General features: G+C 29.0%; 1 protein-coding gene across 1 annotated transcript in view; it reads left to right on the forward strand.

The window, feature by feature from the left end:
* The first annotated feature begins 6,759 nt into the window (after nucleotides 1-6,759).
* The window catches only part of LOC124365591 (general transcription factor 3C polypeptide 5), a 39,762-nt gene continuing 26,691 nt past the window's right edge, over nucleotides 6,760-19,830 (forward strand). The window contains 1 exon segment of the mRNA XM_046821584.1: nucleotides 6,760-6,954. Coding sequence (XP_046677540.1) covers nucleotides 6,760-6,954 — 195 coding nt within the window.

Here is a 19,830-nt window from a genome sequence, read left to right on the forward strand (position 1 = left end):
GACTTCTCACGGTCCATTGACGGGACGCGGCGAGCATGTCCGAGCCTGCGGATCGGGGATTGAGAGTGGCCTTCAGTATATCACACGTGTGGTGGAGGCAGTGACCTAGGTCATCCTGTCTGTATAACAATATACAGGGTGTTTCTTATTAGGGTACACTGTTCAAATTCTATATGTAAAAATGTACACTTTTAATAATTTAACTTAGTTTATTCGCAAGACACAATTTTGGATTTGTTCCCAATACAATTATATGTCCTTAACTTGTGAGCCACTTATGAACCATTTACCTTAAACAGGTCACTGAATAAAACGCATTGAAAATCAATTTTCAGTACTTTAAATTATAGTACAGATTTTACATTTTTACGTTGTGTTAGGTATATGATTCGAAGTTTCTGAATATTATGATTTAATGTATTTTTGGTTCAGGCATGTTTCTTATTTTTGTAGCAGAATAGGTAGAGTTGCAACCATTTCTTATTTAACAATTTTTATGTTAATTGTTTCAACAACAAGTTATTTTTTTCAGTAATTATATATGTATTTTTCAGAGTTTTCTAACTGTATAGGACTTGCCTTCTATAAGCGGAATATAAATATATTTTGATACGGTATATTTTGAACCAACCTCACAACAAAACATACCTGTTGTTACCTCATAGATTTTGTAATATTTTAAATAAAAAAAAAACTACCTAATACTATTCTAAAAATATAATATTTTCACTCCTGTCGGTCCAAATACCTTATTTAATAATTAAAAAATTAGTATGCTATCCATGCATTTCCGAGAAGAGGGTATAGTTAGCATTATGGAAGATATGGCCTCAAACCGGCAGTTGATTTTTTACTCTAACAAGAAGGCTATTTTAGGGACTTTTAAATGTGTACAAAATCTTTGATTACTGTAAACCTACAAATATATATGATATAATTTTGTTCACAATAAACTAGAGAACTATTATGTATATTATATATCCATTGCACCAATACGTGACATTGCTTGAAAGTCAAAGTTTTAAAAAGCTGTTAAGAAAATAAAACAAGGATGTGTATATACCTCAAAAACAAAGTTATGTAAATAAATTCAAAATCAGTAAAAACATTCTAAATTTATTCTAGTATAAGAAAATGTACATATTTTATATTGTTTAGGTTTGCAGTTGATATTAATACGAATTTCTTATTTCTTATTTTTTTTTTTTAAATATGTTATTTATCAATTGTCTTATAAATTTTGACCAAAAGACTATATTGGTTTGACTGCAAAACTCTTACACAAATGAAACGAATAAACATCGGTCTTCTTCCAATGAGCCAGATGATGAATTAGTTTCTCAACTGTATTGGCCCATAACAAAGATTTTAATAAATGTTTTTCTTTAAAAGAGATTTGTAAGGTATCAAAAGATTCCTCCAAAATTCAACTGGACCATTTAGAACAAGCACACTAAACAAAAGATAACTGTTTGGTGTGGTAAATATTTGTGTTCAATGTTGCAGACATTATATTTTAGACCAAACGTATTTTAAACTAAATGTATGTAGTTATCTATCTGCTTCATAAAAAAAAACTATGAATGTGTATCTACCTACATATTGTGTAATTAGCCATAGCAATTGTAAACTTTTTTAATACATTCAGTTTCAGATCAAAAATGTGTATAATACGGAATTATAAAATTTCCAAAGAAGAATAAAGTATTAAATTAGGTTTATTATGTATTTGAAAATGTACAGCTCTGAGACACTCACATTTTTTCTGTTTATATTTTATATTACATTATATTTTGTGTATTTTTAACCTTTTGATGACAATCGAAATATTAAAGAAATATTTTACAAGTCTTTCTGTTTAATATACAGGGTGATTCAAAACTAAACGGCAATCTCTCGGGAGCTTATTCTATAGCTAAAAACAAGTAAAAAAAGTTCATATAACCATATGCCCGGAAACGCTTCGTTAGCGAGTTACGCCTAGCGAAAGATTTCGCCCGGATTTCAGAACCCTTGGTGAAGTCAGGCCGTATAAAAATGGTAAAGGTAGTTACAAAGATACAAATACGATTGTTTTTTATGTTTTTATATCTGTCAAATTTATTAAAATTCGTCCCAGAGCTGTAAATGCAATACTTTCAGAGATATCTTACGTAAAACACAAGAATTGGTGCAAATAAATAACACATTTTTGTGTTTTAACGTAAGATTACTTCCATAAATGTTAAATAAAAGGTCATTTTTTTCTTAAACAGATTTGTAGAACATTTAATTCTGAAAAGATTCATGTGAATTACTTAGGAAAAAAATTAATAATAGGTATTGAAATTTAGCTTTATTTAAAAATAAAACAGACGCACAAAAATGCATATTCTTATCTGCATAAAATATTAACTAAATGTTTAGGTTTGTGAGTAACAGCTGATCATTTATTCTAGACTGAACATTAACATAAAATGTATTTACCTTTATAAAACTGTAATAATCACCTATAATAGTTGCTCAAAGTGTCCTCCGTTGTTAGCAATGCACGTTTTCGCAAGACGAATCCACTCTTTTCTAGCGCGTTTCATAACGTTTTGGAGCATTCTGGATAGTTTCTGCCGCCTCTGTAATGCGATTACGTAACTCCTCTATGGCGTTAATCCGTTTTGAATAAACAATTAACTTCATCCAACCCCATAAGAAAAAGTCTGCTGGCGTGAGGTCAGGAGAAACGTGTGGTGGCCATTTTACTGGTCCATTTCGACCAATCCATTGTCTACCGTATGTATCATTTAAATAGTTTTTCACATCATTAGAAAAATGTGGAGGTGCTCCGTCGTGCATAAAACCATGCATTTATTCTGTTTTGATCAGGAATATCTTCCAAGAGGGTAGGCAGGTTTGTTCTTAAAAAAATTTAAGTACGCTACTCCATTAAGTCGATTAGGGAGGAAAAATGGACCAATCAAATTATCACCCAGAACACCAAGCGATACATTGACTGAAAATGTATGTTGAAAATGCCTCGTCGCAGTTTCATGTGGGTTGTCGTACGCCCAAGTATGGGTATTACGAAAATTTACAATTCCATTTCTAGTAAAACAGGATTCATCAGTAACGAGAATACGCCGAAGAAAATACTGATGTCGTAAACAATTTCTTCAACCAGCGGCAGAACATCTTCCGTTTATTAAGATCTTGCGGTAATAAGTCTTGAACACGTGTTATATGGAAATGGGTACAACTGTGTCTTCATGAAGTGTCCGCCATACGCTTGACTGGCAAATATTTAACTGACGTGATAATCGTCTGGTGCTTGTGGGTGGGTGATAATTCTACAGCATTTTATTATTGCTTGTTCATTATTATAGTTTCCTTGCGCTACGTTGACGACCAGTATCTATTCGCTTCGGTTTTAAAGCTACCAGTTTCTCTAAGTCGTCTCTCTCCACAGCTTCAAATGTTTTTGCGATCAGGTGTTCTTCGATGTGGAAAAGTAATCACGATATTCCTGAACTGCCAGCTAAACCATTCTTGTTAACTTTGCCGTAAATCAGTATCATGTCCGTATACTCTTCAAACGAATACATACCATTTACATTATCTGCCATTATTTACTAAGATAATTACATACACTTTTATAAAAATATTTAATAAAATATTTTAAAAATAAATATTTAATAAAATATTTTATACACTTGTATAAAATATTTCCAAATAATCACAGGATCTCACAAAATACAATCTACACACGCCACAATACAAAAACCTCCATAAAGGTTATTCAAAATATTACTTCATGAACTTAATTGTTGATCAGCTGATATTGCCAACCTTTGCAAAGAAAATATGACGATAAAAAGTGTTGAATAAATTATCAGCTGTTACTCACAACCTAAACATTAGTTAATATTTTATGCAGATAAGAATATGCATTTTTGTGCGTCTGTTTTTATTTTTAAATAAAGCTAAATTTCAATACCTATTATTAATTTTTTTCCTAAGTAATTCACATGAATCTTTTCAGAATTAAATGTTCTACAAATCTGTTTAAGAAAAAATGACCTTTATTTAACATTTATGGAAGTAATCTTACGTTAAACACAAAAATGTGTTATTTATTTGCACCAATTCTTGTGTTTTACGTAAGATATATCTCTGAAAGTATTGCATTTACAAGCTCTGGGACGAATTTTAATAAATTTGTCAGATATAAAAACATAAAAAACAATCGTATTTGTATCTTTGTAACTACCTTTACCATTTTTATACGGCCTGACTTCACCAAGGGTTCTGAAATCCGGGCGAAATCTTTCGCTAGGCGTAAACTCGCTAACGAAGCGTTTCCGGGCATATGGTTATATGAACTTTTTTACTTGTTTTTAGCTATAGAATAAGCTCCCGAGAGATTGCCGTTTAGTTTTTGAATCACCCTGTATATCATTCCAATAAAGATTGAACCACAAAAAGTACTTGCTCTGCCACGACTAAACCCAGATCTTTCACTTTCCGGGTGAGCATGCTACTCCTAACTATCAACCTCATACTATCAATTATATTGTATTTGACCGTTTTGTCATATATATATTTTAAGTAACCTAACTAACATATGATCGGAAGACCAAGTACCTGTCAAAGGACTTTTAACATTCATTTAATTTGTATAAATGGCAATAGCCGAATTTAATTTCAATAAAGATTGAATCACAAAAAGTACTTGCTCCACCGGGTTTCGAATCTGGATCTCTAACTTGTCAAGCAAGCATACTACCCCAATAAACCACAGAGCCCCTCACTGTTAACGATTCAATTATTTTGTGTCTGCCCATTTCTGACACGTGTTTTTAACCCTGGAACTGGCAAAGTCGTGAGTTTTGGATATGGTACACTTTTAAGAAAATCTCTGATCCCGTCAACTTCCACTCAAGCCAATGACCGTTTAAGGTGGGCCCTCCCACCAGCTTTACCACAGACCAGTGACTCTCATAGACAGCAAAAATCCCTAATGTCAGGTGCAAAAATCGAACCTGTGACTCCAAAGCAAACTCCGAGAGTAGCACCTTAGATCACACAGCCATCCTAAATGGATGTTTTGTAGATAGTTCACTTTGAATACCCACTGTTGCTATTTGAGTCAACTGTATTCCATGGTAGTTCTATAGTTAAATAACGAAACTAACAATATGATTGGAAGAACACATGAATGTTTTTATATATACAGTATTAGCCAAAATAAACAGTACTGAAATGGTAATATTTTATTATGGTAAACACAGTCTTTTGATTGTCTCAGTCATAACAGACTACTCACAAAGTTAAACACCCTTGGAGTGACTGGGACAGAGGCTAAGGGGTTCTACAGCTACTTATATGACAGGAAACAGCTTGTGGAGATACAATACACAGAAAATGGCATCAAACAAAAAATCAAATCTGAACCCACCACTGCGCAACGAGGAGTTCCACAAGGTTCAGTCCTGGGCCCTGTGCTGTACCTCCTCTTCACTAACGACCTTCCTGGCTGTTTGGAGGACAACTGCCATACAGTAATGTACGCCGACGACACAGTGCTCACACTGGCCAATAGATCAGCAGAAACACTTACCAGAAACATACACACCACCCTCAACACTACTAGACTATATTGCACCACAAACGAACTGGTCCTGAACGAAAAGAAAACAGTCCAGCTAAATTTTACCACAAAAAATAAGAAACAACACCAACATAGCATTACCGGGCATAGAATCCAAAAATAACACCAAACACCTTGGGGTAACTATAGACTCCAACCTGGCCTGGACAGCCCACATAGATCACCTCTGCAAGAAAATCGCCTCCAGCACCTATGTCATAAGGAGGTTAAAACAAATAAGTAGCCTGGAAACAGCAAAAACAGCATATTTTTCTTTATTTGAATCCCACCTCAGGTATGGCATAGCAACCTGGGGGGGAACAAGTAATGCCAACATGGAAAGGCTCTTAATACAACAAAAAAGAGCAATAAGGTGTCTTACAGACATTGCCCCACAAGAAAGCTGTCGAGATGCCTTTAAGGAGCTCAAGATCCTTACAGTTGTGTCACTCCATATTCGAGAAGTTGTCCTACATGCAGTCACCACAGCACAGACCAGACACAGGGACATACACCGCCACAACACTAGACATGCTGCGAACTTCACACTACCACCTCACCACCTCAGTCTATATGGGAAGAAGCCATCATATAAAGGTGCAGTCTATTTCAACCATCTGCCAGAACATCTCAAGAAAGAACCAATCAAGAGGCTCAGGAATCAACTAACCATATGGCTGCAAGAAAATCCTTACTACACAGAAAAAGAATTTTTTAACACCTGAACCTGTTTTTAAAACACTTTGTATTGACACAATGTACTGTTCTCTACGAATATGTCATTAAAAGAATATTGTCTATTGTCTATTGACAGTAACATAACATACAGATTTTACCACTAAATACAAGTCGAAGGAAGCAAAATCGGTTAAACTCGGATATTAACATGTTCAATATGACCCCCGTTCAGTTTGAGGCAACACTCTTGCCGTTCTTGTAGGTTTTGCATCGTTTTTTATGAATATGGGTTGTTCCAGTCTCCTAATACACATGGTTATATTTTTTCTTTGAGTTAAATGATGGTAGATGGTGGGTCCTCGCGGAAAATGTTTTCTTTCAACATTCCGCAGACGTAGGCGTCTGGTGTTGTAAGATCGGAGAGTGGGTTGGGAAAGAAAGTTTGTTCTAAAGGAGATAAGATGGGTACCAAAGGTTTGTTGGAGGAAAGCAATGTTGCTAACGGCAGTGTGGATCTTGCTGGAACCACTGTAAATTTTAACGGCAGGTTTCGTTCACGAGCAATATCTTCTGAGGTCTCTAACAAAACAATGAAGAATGGCCCTATATCGATACTGATTTACAGTAAGAGTCTCTCCATTGCTGCCGTCAAAAAAGTATGGCCCCACTATACCCCTCTCAGACACAGCGCACCAAATGGGTTTACATGCTTACTATGCTGTGGCCTCTGTACAACAATGTCAGGATGTTCAGATCGAAGGAAACGTGTTGTCTGCTTGTTTATGAAACCATTAAGGTACACATGACATTCATCTGTAAACCATACATCACTCAGAAAACTCAGGTTCTTCATAGCATATTGCTAACACTGCAGCACAGTACTGAGCTCTGGCTAGTTTGGTTCTTCTACAGTTCAAAGGTAGTCCAGTTTGTATCCTGTAGGGAAAACCACCAATGTTTTTGAACATTCTTCACATTGACGTATTGCTAATATTCAGTTTAAAAGAAGCTCGCATTAGGCATCTTTTCGGCGACTTTAACACTTGCTGCAACACTCTTCCGTGGTTTTCATTTGTACAGACAGTAGTTGGGCGACCCGAAAATCACTTTTGCTGTGTCAAAATATTACCTGTTCTTCGACATTTCACAGCATTACTAGGCGGTTTTTTGTGGAATGTTCCTGAAAACGTAATGCAGTGTATGACAAGCTTGGCCCACACGCACTTCCAATTCCGTATGAGTGAAAATAATGCTCTACGATAAAAAACTGTATCTACCGTTTGTTAGCACCATGTTAGCAAAAGCTAACCTCAAATAAGAAAGAAGTAATGAACACGAAGCAGTGGCAACAATTGACAATTCAATCAGCTGATCGAGAAGGCAACTACAGCTGATTCAGTTTCAGTACCGTTTATTATGGCTAATACTGTATATGACAAAATTAAGATTGCTACTTTAAGATTGTGACCTACTATGAATTAAAACAATATTTTTTCAAACTAATACCTACCGAAGACAATGATAAGTTTCCAAAGCCTTTGGAGATTAGTAATTTAAAGATATGTCAATGTTGTTTTTATATATCTAGTGCAACATGTAAAGTAAAATCCAACAGCCAATTTTTAAAAGGTTGATTTATTGCACTTTAAAATACAATTTTTGCACAACTCTCCTCTGTGACTAAGCGTCAATAACTCTAGAGTGGAATATGAAAAATTTGCAAACATTTGAAAGACATTTCCCCATACACCTACTTTGTTGAACCTCAAAATTTGAGGTAAAGCACCTTTTATGTTAGGCAAAAGCTAACTGTTATTATTGATCTGTTTTTTAACCCTAGAGCTGGTATGAAACAAATTTTCGTCGCCAAAGGCCCGTCCGATTTGGCAACGACGAATATTCGTCGCCAAAGTAGACATGTACAGATATTGAAATTGTAGGCAATTAAGGTCATATAAATGATTTTTATTTGATATATTATGGAAGAGCAATAACTATAGTACCAATTTACTGTTCTTACTTTGATTATTGTCTTCTTTGTTTAACGTAAAATATCGTTTTTTTGGACAGCTGACGTGAACATAGTACGGGTCAACCACATTGTTGTGAAACTGTAAACAAGTGCCGTGTTTTGTGTTTGAGGTTACGAATCCAATAGTATTTGGTGTTGTTATTATTGTTTTTTTAGCTTTCTTAGGTTATAGTTTTAGTTGTTCAGTATGGGTGAAAACTTTAGAGAACCGATCAAATGATCTTAGAGAGCTCGCAGGGCGAAATCTAGTGACGCCGAGTGAAAAATGAAACTTTGTATATATTGTACATATGTAAATAAGGTAAGATTAAAAATTTATTATTTTATTTTATTTTTGTTTTAACTGTCATACTTATATAAGTATAAATGCAGTCAAGAGATTATGTTTACCCACAAACAATATTTATTTATTTAGAAATGTACGCATTTTTGAAAATAAGTAAATATGGGTGCTTTTTCATACAAAGCCCTGTAACATATACGTTTTTTGAGGTAAAAGTTACAATAATTATATATTTTTGGAATCAGGACAAAATTTTGAATAAGTTATACATTTACGGTTTTGATGTAAAGCTTATTGCTAAGCAGTTATACAACGGAATATTTACAAAAAAAATTTCCAAAAAACATTTTTCTTACATTTTGTAAAAAAAAATAAAAATATGTTTCCATGGAAACAATAAGATATTGTTATTATAATGCTCTCCATATAGTTGTGAATACATTGACATATAATAGTTTATATTTGGACTAACAGTTATGAAATGTGATACATTATAAGAAACGTCTGCGAGGCTGTTTAAAATAGAGCCACACCAGTACAGAGTGACACCACTGCCAGTTCTAGGGTTAAATCACTATATCAAACTTATTCAATAATGCGTTTTTCTGAAAAGGACAACAATCATTCATACATATATTTAATACAAATTTTAATAAAAATATCACAATGGACACGGAAATGTACCTCCTCTATAATTAACAAAACATTTAATTACAAACTGCTTGGAACAACCATTATACGTTACAGCTACTGAAATAAAAATTATTTAACAATTTGTTATAAAAATACCATTATCAATATCAATATACAAAGAAACTTATTGTTAATATAACATTATGATATCAGCAAACAAAATAAATTAGTTTGTTGACAGTAGACTCAATTTTCTTGTTTTAAATATAAAACATTACATGCATAACTTAAGGTTTGAAATTTACATATCATGTAAAAAATAATATTAACCAATTTATTTTAGCACAATGATTTATTAACTTAATTTAATATTAACTTACTATTAATCAACTTGTTTAGTTCTATTCCATTATTTAAAGCTTTTAAACAGACTATAACTAAACAAACTACAATAGTTTTAAATAACTTTAAAAACATATAATATGAAACAAGTAGAAATAAAAAATACTTATACTAAATAAAGCTAACTAAGAAACTTATGTTAATTTAAATTCATGCATAAAAATAACACAAACTGTTTCATTCATGCAAATTATAAAACAATACATTTATACCAAAGTAAATCTAAACATTAAATAACAATATATATTTTTATAAATATTCAAATAATCCATCTGAAAACATAAGTAATTAATGTATATAATAAACTGAATTCATAATAAATAAATTAATACAAATTTACTGCACCAGGATTTTATTTATTTTCTTGACAAATTATGATAACTTAAGTCCTCTAAAATGATAAACCACTTGTGAGATGAGTAAAGAAACTAATGGAGAAATGCACATATGTATTAATTAAGCACCTAATGTGTATGTACAGCAGATACAGTTTATGTTCTTCCATCTTCAACTATTATATGTATGCGGGGACAAAGTGTCCTCTTCCCTCAGGAAGGAAAAAAAAAACTATTATATGTTTTAGTTATTAGTTCACTTTGTCTGTATTAGTAACTCTATATTTCTGATCAGTGAGCCAAGTTGTAGTATAGAAGTTACAAACAACAATATTGTTAGAAGAAAGAAACCCATTATCAAATTTAAGTTTTCTGTACTAAAACTTATGGATAGGTTTCAATTGTTGCTTTAAGGGTTTCTTATTTTTGAATAGCAACACATTCTTAGCAAAAAAATGCAGAGCTTTAAATTAAATATAGTTATAAACTTATTTAGATTTATTATTTATGTAGACTACTATATTTATGTATTTTTTATGGATTCTTGGTAAGCATATTGAGCACATGACGAAAACAAAACAGAAATATAACTCTAAATTTATTTGTTTTATTAGTTATAATTTGATATATGCACACAAAAATAAAAAAATCACAAAATATATAAATTTTTATGTGTTATACAAAATATAAAATTTAATTTAATACCTTCAAATTGAGGGTTTCTTTTGTTTATCTGTGATATAGCACAGGTATTGAAAATTATAAGTAAACTTTGTCCATCTGTGCGGTTAAGTCTGATAGAAAGGTCCACTTATCAAAGTGAGACTTGAAAACTAGTATATAGTATTCCCTGGTCCAAGGAAGATCCCTATTGATTTTGGGGTCAAAAGGTCAAAGAGCAGTCTGTGTATCTGTCTGGTTCTTTGTGCAATAACTCTTAATAGACAGGTTCTAGAGACTTGATTTTGCTGAAGTTGCCAAAGTCAATATACCTCACAATAACATATTGAAAATAAAATTGAGCTATAACTTCCAACTTTGCTTGTAACTTTATTTCTACATAGCCGTTTCAGCATGTCTTTCTATGGTATTTCGTTGAAAAATGTATGTAACTTAACTAACCGTCTTTGTGATAACTCTTGATAAAAAGATCCTAGAGACTTGAAAATGTGTAGAAAGGTTTCTCTTGGTACAAAGAACGCTATTGATTTTGAGGTTAAAAGGTCAAAGGGCAGTCATTGCATCTGTTTGGCTGACAGTCTTTGTGATAACTCTTGATAAAAAGATCCTAGAGACTTGAAAATGTGTACAAAGGTTTCTCTTGGTACAAAGAACGCTATTGATTTTGAGGTTAAAAGGTCAAAGGGCAGTCATTGCATCTGTTTGGCTGACAGTCTTTGTGATAACTCTTGATAGAAAGGTCCTAGAGACTTGAAAATGTGTAAAAAGTTTCTCTTGGTACAAAGAACGCTATTGATTTTGAGGTTAAAAGGTCAAAGGGCAGTCATTGCATCTGTTTGGCTGACAGTCTTTTTGATAACTCTTGATAGAAAGGTCCTAGAGACTTGAAAATGTGTACATAGGTTTCTCTTGGTACAAAGAACGCTATTGATTTTGAGGTTAAAAGGTCAAAGGGCAGTCATTGCATCTGTTTGGCTGACAGTCTTTTTGATAACTCTTGATAGAAAGGTCCTAGAGACTTGAAAATGTGTACAAAGTTTCTCTTGGTACAAAGAACGCTATTGATTTTGAGGTTAAAAGGTCAAAGGGCAGTCATTGCATCTGTTTGGCTGACAGTCTGTGTGATAACTCTTGATAAAAAGATCCTAGAGACTTGAAAAATGTGTACATAGGTTTCTCTTGGTACAAAGAACGCTATTGAATTTGAGGTTAAAAGGTCAAAGGGCAGTCATTGCATCTGTTTGGCTGACAGTCTCTGTGATAACTCTTGGTAGAAAGGACCTTGGAACTTGGTGTAAAGTTTCCCTTTGATCCAACCTATACTAGTACCAAATAGTACCTAGCAAACTTTTAATCCTGTTTGGTGTTTGAATCAAAAGGTAAAACCTCAGTCAGTTCATATGTCTGTCCATCTGTGTGATAACTCTTTTGTTACGTGCTGTCATATTCTTCAATACTTTGTTGAATTGGTTTATTAAATAGATTTGTTCCCACCGAAACTGTAAGTATGTAAAACTGTAATCTGGCTATCACAATAGCTTTATATGTAATAACAGTAGAATAAAATTACAAATAAACTTTTAATAACATAAATCTTCATTTCATATCCAAATAGAAATCAAAACTTCAATACTTGGATTGGGGTTGAATTGTTTTACAGTCTCGGCCCACAAAATCAGGCAGATGGCAATAAAATTTATTTATGCCATAATGGTTGCCCTGTTGATTTGGAGCAAGAAAAGTGGACTAAGGTCAACACTCCAGAAATATGTTGTAACACTGAATGTACAAAACATTATTGCCTAGTCGAAGTGCCCAAAAATTTACATTCATCCCTTTCAACGTTAGAAATATTTGCTATTATGCTTCAAATGCAGTTTACAGTATTTCCCAGTTCATGAAACAGATGTGAGAAATTTTTGTGGTCGTACAGTCTAAGGTATCAGACCTTGGAAATAGCGCAGGATTGATTCTGTCTGTGACTATTGCACTTTTTATCAGTATTTTTGACTTTTTACTATATCCCCCCCCCTTACCCTTATTCTCTATGATACGGACCTTGACACATACCAGTGACTCATGAGGACAGGCAGAATAAGACTAAGAGAGAATTTTCTTCTTTTTTTTCTTGAAAAAAAAAGATCAAAATAAAAGGTTTAAAAACATTAGTTTGGATCATTTCTTAACTAACTCTCCCATAGACAAAAAATTCCTGATCTTTTAATAAAGATCTTATTTTCTTACTGAAAATTACAATACAAAATGTTCAAGAATTTAAATTTACTTTTCTCAATGTTTACACTTAAAACTACATTTATGCATTTTGTACTAACACAAAGTTTTGATTAACACTCTATTCTGAATCCAGTGATGTACTTTTAACTCTAAAACTTAACCAAAAAATCAGTGATTCAGAAGAAAGTAAACAATTTCATGCTCTAAAATGGGTACAATTCAGAAATTGTTCTACTGACCTAATTTGTTTTGAGCTTTCTAACCCATAATTTTTTTTAAAAAAAAAAAAAAAAATTTTTTTTTAAAAAATTTTTTTTTTTTCCCCCCCTTTTTTTAAAAAAAAAAAAAAAAATTTTTGGGAAAATTTTAAGTTAAAAAAAAAACCCCAAAAAAATTTTTTTTTCCTTTTTTTTTTTCCAAAAAAAGGGAAAAAAAAAATTTTTTCCAAAATTAAAAATTTTTTTCCCAAAAAACATTTTTTTAAAAATTTTTTTTTTCCCCAAAAAACCCTTTTTTTTTGGGGGGGAAAAATTTGAAAAATTTTTTTTTTAAAAAAGGAAAAACCCTTTAAAAAAAGGGTTTTTTTGGGAAAGGGGGGAAAAAAAAAAAAAAAATTTTGTTTTTTAAATTTTTCCCCCCTTTTTTCCTTTTTTAAATTTTCCTTTTTTCGGGGGAAAAGGAAAAAAAAAAAAAAATTTTTTTCCCTTTTTTTTTAAAAAAGGAAAAAAAAAGGTTTTTTTTTAAAAAAAAATTTTTTTTGGAAAAAAGGGCTTTTTTTTTTTAAAAAGGGGCTTTTTTTTTTCCCTTTTTTTTGTTTTAAATTTCCCTTTTTTTGAAAAAAAAAATTTTTTTTTGCATTTTTTTCCCAAAATTTTAAAAAAAAAAACCGGGGGAAAAAAAAAAAAAAATTTTTTTTTGGAAAAAAAAAATTTTTCCCAAAAAAAAAATTTTTCCCTTTTTAAAAAAAAAATTTTTTTCCCTTTTTGTTTTTTTTTAAAGTTTTAATTTTTTTAAAAAAAAAAATTTTTAAGTTTTTTTTAAAAAATTTAAATTTTTTTTAAAAAAAATTTTTTTTTTAAAAAATTTTTTTTTTTGGTAAAGGGGGTTTTTAAATTTTAACATTTTTTGGGAAAAAAAAAAAAATTTTGAAAAATTTAAAAAAATTTAAAAATTTTTAAAACCAAAAAAAATTTAAAAAAAACCCCCCCTTTTTTTTTTTTTGGGGTTTTTTTTAAAAAAAAAAAAATTTTAAAAATTTTTAAAAAAAAAAAAAAGGGGGGAAAAAATAAAAAAATTTTTTTAAAAAAAAAACCCCCCCAAAAAAAAACCCTTTTAAAAAAAAAAAAAAAGGGGTTTTTAAAAAACCTTTTTAAAAATTTTTGGGGGGAAAAACCGGCCGGGGGGGGGGAAAAAAAAAAAAAACCCCCTTTTTTAAAAAAATTTTTTTTTAAAAAAGGGGGGAAAATTTTTTTTTAAAATTTTTTTGGGGGGCCCTTTTTGGGGAAAATTTTTTTTTTTGGGGTTTTTGGGGGAAAAGGGGGGGGGGGCCCCCCCCCCCCCCGGGGGGGGAAAAAAAATTTTTTTTAATTTTAAAAAAAAAATTTTTTTTTTAAAAATTTTTTTGGGGGGGGGGTTTGGGCCCTTTTGGGAAACCCTTTTTTAAAATTTTTTAAAATTAAAAAGGAAATTTTCCCCTTTTTTAAAAAAAAAAAAAACGGTTTTTTGGGTTTTTAAAAATTTTTTTTTTTCCCCCCCCCAAAAACCCTTTTTCCCCCCAAAAAAAAAAATTTTTGGGAAAGGGGCAAAAAAAAAAAATTTAAAAAAAAAAACCCCCCAAAAAATTTTTTTTTAAAATGGGTTTTTTTAAAAATTTTTTTTTTTTTTTTTTGGGGGGTTTTTTTGGGGGTTTATTTTTCCCTTTAAAAAATTTTTTTTTTTTTTTTTTTTTTAAAAAAAAAAATTTTTTCCCCAAAAAACCAATTTTTTTAAGTTTTTTTTGGTTTTTTTTAAAAAATTTTTAAAAAAAATTTTTTTTTGGGGAAAAACCCCCCCCCTTTTTTCCCCCCGGGGAAAATTTTCCCTTTTTAAAAAAATTTTTCCTAAGGAAAATTTTGGGTTGGGGTTTTTTTTTTTCCCCCCGGGGGGGGGTTTTTGGGGAAAAGTTTTTTTTTTTTAAAAAATTTTTTTTCTTTTTTTTAAAAATTTTTTTTTTTTTAAAAATTTTTTTTTTTAAAAAAATTTTTTTTTAAAAATTTTTTTTTTTTTTCCCCTTTTCCTTTAAATTTCCCTTTAAAATTTTTTTAAAAAATTTTTTTTTAATTTTTTTCCCCAAATTTAATTTTTTTTTTTTTTCCCAATTTGGTTTTTTTTGCGGGGGGGTTTAAAATTTTTTGGAAAAAATTTTTTTTTTCCCCCAAAAATTTTTTTTTTTTTTTTTGGGGGTTTGTATTAATTAAAAGGGGGGGGTTTTTTTTCCCCCGGGTTTTTAAAAAATTTTGGGGGAAGGGGGGGGGGCCCCCTTTTAAAAAAAGTTTGGGGGGGGTTTTTTTAAAAAAAAAAAAAAATTTTGGGGGGTTTTGGGGGGGGCCCCAAAAACCCCCCCCAAAAAAAAAAATTTTTTTGTTTTTTGGGTTTTTTAAAAAAAAAAATTTTAAATTATTTTTTTTTAAAAAATTTTTCCCTTTTTTTTAAGTTTTTTAAAGGGGGAAAAATTTTTTAAAATTTTAAGTTTTTTTTTTTTTTTCCCTTTTGAAATTTTGGAAAAAAAAGGTTTTTTTTTTTTGGGGGGTTCCCCTTTTTTTTTTTTTTTTTTTTTTTTTTCCCCCCCTTTTTAAATTTTTCTTTTTAAAAACCCCCCCCCCCTTTTTTTTAAAAAATTTTTTTTTTAAATTAACCCTTTTTTGGTTTTTCCCAAAAAAAACCGGGGGGAAAAAATTAAACCCCTGAAAGGGGGGCCCCCCCGGAGGGGCGGCCCCCCCCCAAGGAAAAACCTTGGGGGGGGGGGCCCCAAAAAATTTTGGTTTTTTAAAAAACCCCCCTTTTCCCCGGGGAAAAAAAATTTCTTTTCCTTTTTAAAATTTTTGGGTTTCGGGGGGGGGGCCCTTTCCCCCCCCCCCCCCCCTTTTTCCCCCTTTCCCCCCCCCCAAAAAGGGGGGGGTTTTAAACTTTTTAAAAAAAACCCCCTTAAAAAAATTTTTAAAAAAAAAAAAATTTTTTTTGGGGTTTAAAAAAAATTTAAAAAAAAAAAAAGGGGAAAAAAAAAATTTTTAAAAAAAAAAAACCCTTAAAAAAAATTTTTTTTTTTTAAAAATTCCTTTCCTTTTTTATTTTTTTTTTTTTTAAAAAAAAAAAAAAGGGGGAAAAAAACAAAAAAAAAAAAGGGGAAAAAAAAAAATTTTTTTTTCCCACGGGGAAAATTTTTTTTAAAAAAACAATTTAAAATTAAAAATTGGTTTTTTTTTTTCCCTTTGGGTTTTTTTTTTTTTTTAAAAAAAATTTTTTTTTTTCCCCTTTTTTTAAAAATTTTTTTGGGTTTTTTTTTCCCAAACCCTTAAGGAAAAAAAATTTTTTTTTGGGGGAAAGGAAAACCAAAAAAATTTTTTTTAAAATTAAAATTTTTTGGGGTTTTTTTTGGGGTTTTTTTAAAAATTTTGGGGGGGGAAAAAAAAAAAATTTTTTTTTTGAAAAAAAATTTTTGGGTTTAAAAAAAAATTTTAAATTAAATTTTTTTTAAAAATTTAAAAAAAAAAAAAAAAAGGGGGGGGAAAAAAGGGGTTAAAAAAAAAAAAAAAAAAATTTTTTTTTTTTTTAATTTTTTTTGGGTTTTAAACCCTTTTAAAAAAATTTTTTTCCCCCCCTTTTTTTTTTTAAAAAAAAAAAATTTTTTTAAAAAAAAAAAAACTTTTTTTTTTTTTTAAAAAAAATTTTTTTTAAATTTAAAAAATTTTTTAAAAAAAAAAAAAAAAATTTTTTTAAATTTAAAGAAATTTTTTTTTTTAAAAAAAAAAAAATTTTAAAAAAAAAAATTTTTAAAAAAAAAAATTTTTTTCTATTTTTTTTTTTTTTTTTTTTTTAAAACCCCCAAAAAAATTTGGGCCCGAAAAAAAAAAAACCCCCAAAAACCCCCGGGGGAAAAAAAAAAAATTTTTTTTAAAACCCCCTTTTTTATTTTTTTTTTTTTTAAAAAAAAAAAGGGGGGTTACCTAAAAAAAACCCCTTTTTTTTAAAAGGGGGGGGAAATTTTTGGGGTTTTCCGGGCCCCCCCGGGGGGGGCCAAGGGGGGAAAAAAAAGGCGATTTTTTTAAAAAAAACCCCTTTTCCCCTTTTCAAAAAACCAAAAAAAAAAAAAAAAAAATTTTTTTTTTTTTAAAAAAAAAATTTTTTGGGAAAAAAAATTTTTTAAATTCCCTTTTTTTTAAAAAAAAAAATTTTTTCCTAAAAAGAACGGGAAAAAAAAATTTTTTTTTTTTTTAAAAAAAAAATTTTTTTTTTTTTTTTTTTCCCGGGGTTTTTTTGGGGGGGGGTTTTTTTTTTTAAAAATTTTTTAAAAAAAAAATTATTTGAAAAAAAAAAATGGAAAATCAATTTTTTTTTTAAAACCTTTTTTATTTTTTTTTAAAAAAAGGGGGTTTTTTAAAAAATTTTAAAAAAAAAAAAAATTTTTTGGTTAAAAATTTTTTTGGGGGGTAAAATTTTTTTTTTTGGGGGGGGTTTTTAAAAGGGAAAAATTTTTTAAAAAAATTTTTAAATTTTTAAAAAAAAATTTTTAAAAAAATTAAAAAAAAACGGGGGGGCCCCCAAAAAAAAAAAAAGGGCCCCCCCTTTTTTTTAAAAAAAAAAAAATTTTTTTTTTTGGGGGGAAAAAAAAAAGGGGGGGGGTTTTTTTGGGGTTTCCCCCCCCCTTTTCCCCCCAAAAATTTTTAAAAAATTTCCCAAAAAATTTTTTTTTTTTTTTTTTTTTTTAAAAAAAATTTGGTTTTAAAATAAAAAAATTTTTTTAAAAAAAAAATTTTTTTAAAAATTTACCCCTTTTTTAAAAAAAAAAAAAATTTTTTTTAAATTTTTTTTTTTTTTTAAAATTTTTTTTAAAAAAGGGGGTTTTTTAAAAAAATTTAAAAAAAAAAATTTTTTTTTTTAAAAATTTTTTAAATTTGGGAAAATTTCCAAAAAAAATTTAAAAAAAAACCCCAAAAAAAAATTTTTTTTTTTTTTTTAAAAAAACCCCAAAAACCTTTTTTTTTAAAAAAAAAGGGGGGTTTTTAAAATTTTTTTTCCCCCCAAAAAAATTTTTAAAAAAAACCCGGGAAAAACCCCAAAAAAATTTTTTGGGGTTTTTTAAAAAAAAATTTTTTTTTTAAAAAAAGGGTTTTTTAAAAAATTTCTTTTTTTTTTTTAAAAAAATTTTTTTTAAAAATTTTTAAATTTTTTTTTTTTAAAAAAATTTTTTTTAAAAAAAAAAAAAAATTTTTTTTAAAATTTTTTTTTTTTAAAAATTTAAAAAAAAAAAAGGGGGGTTTTTTTTTTTTTGGGAAGGAAAATTTTTTTTTTTTTTCCCCTTTTTACAAAAAATTTTTAAAAAATTTTAAAAAATTTTTTTTTTCCCCCCCCCCAAAAAAAAAAAAAAAAAACCCCCTTTTAAAAATTTTTTAAATTTTTTTTTTTTTTTAAAAATTTTTTTTGGGGGGGAAAAAAAAATTCCCCGGGGTTTTTGGGGGGGGGGGGGGGGTTTTTTTTGGGTTAAAAAAAAAAAAACCCCCCAAAAAAGGGGGTTTTTAAAGGGCCCCAAAAAAAAAAAAAAATTTTTTGGGGGGAAAAAAGCCCAAAAAAAAGGCGGAAAAAAAAATTTTTTTTTTTTTTTTTTAAAAAATTTTTTTTTTTAAAAAAGGGGTTTCTTTTTTTTCCCCTTTTTTTTGGAAAACCCCCTTTGGGGGGGAAAATTTAAGAAATTTGGGAAAAATTTTTTTTTTAAAAAAATTTTCCCTTTAGGCCGGGAACCTAAATTTTTTCCCTTTTTTGCCCAAAAATTTTTTTTTTTTAAAGTTTGATTAAGGGGGGGAAACCCTTTTTAAAAAAAAAAAAGGGGGGGGAAAAAGGGGAAAAATTTTTTCCGGGGGAAAAACCTTTTTTTTTTTAATTTTTTTTTTTTCCCCCAAAACCCCCAAAAATTTTTTTAAAAAAAAAAAACTTTTTAAAAAATTTTTAATTTTTTAAAGTTTTTTTTTTTTTTAAAAAAAAAAAAAAGGGGGTTTTTTTTTTTTTGGTTGAAAAATTTTTAAAAAATTTTTTTTTTTTTTTTTAAAAAAAATTTTTTTTTTTAAAAATTTTTGGGAAAATTTTTTAAACCCCAAATTTTTTTTTTTTTAAAAAAAAAAATTTTTTTTCCCCCCCCAAAAAAAATTTTTTGGTTTTTTTTTTTTTAAAATTTTTTTTTTTGGGGGGGTTTTTTAAAAAAAAAAAAATTAAAAAAAAAATTTTGTTTTTTAAAAAAAAATTTGGGGGGTTTTTTAAAATTTTTTTAAAATTTTTAAAAAATTTTTAAAAAATTTTAAAAAAAATAAAAAAAAATTTTGGAAATTTTTTAAAAATTTTTTTTTTTTTGGGGGGTTTTTTTGGGTTTTAATTTTTTTTTTTTAAAAAAAAAAAAAAAAATTTTTTTTAAAATTTTTAAAAAAAAAATTTTTTTAAAAAAAATTTTCAAAAAATTTTTTTTTTCGGAAAAAAAATTAAACCCCTTTTTTTTTATTTTTGGGGGGGTTTTTTTAAAAATTTTTTTAATTTTTTTTTTTTTGGGGGGGGAAAATTTTTTTTTAAACCTTTTTTTATTTTTTTTGGTTTTTTTTTCCCCCCCGGGTTTTAAAAATTTTTTTAAAAAAAGGAAATTTTTTTTTTTAAATTTTTTTCCCCCCCAAATTTTCCCCCCTTTTTTTCCCAA

The sequence above is a fragment of the Homalodisca vitripennis genome, chromosome 6, assembly GCF_021130785.1.
Source record: "Homalodisca vitripennis isolate AUS2020 chromosome 6, UT_GWSS_2.1, whole genome shotgun sequence".
In the NCBI taxonomy this organism is placed as follows: domain Eukaryota; kingdom Metazoa; phylum Arthropoda; class Insecta; order Hemiptera; family Cicadellidae; genus Homalodisca; species Homalodisca vitripennis.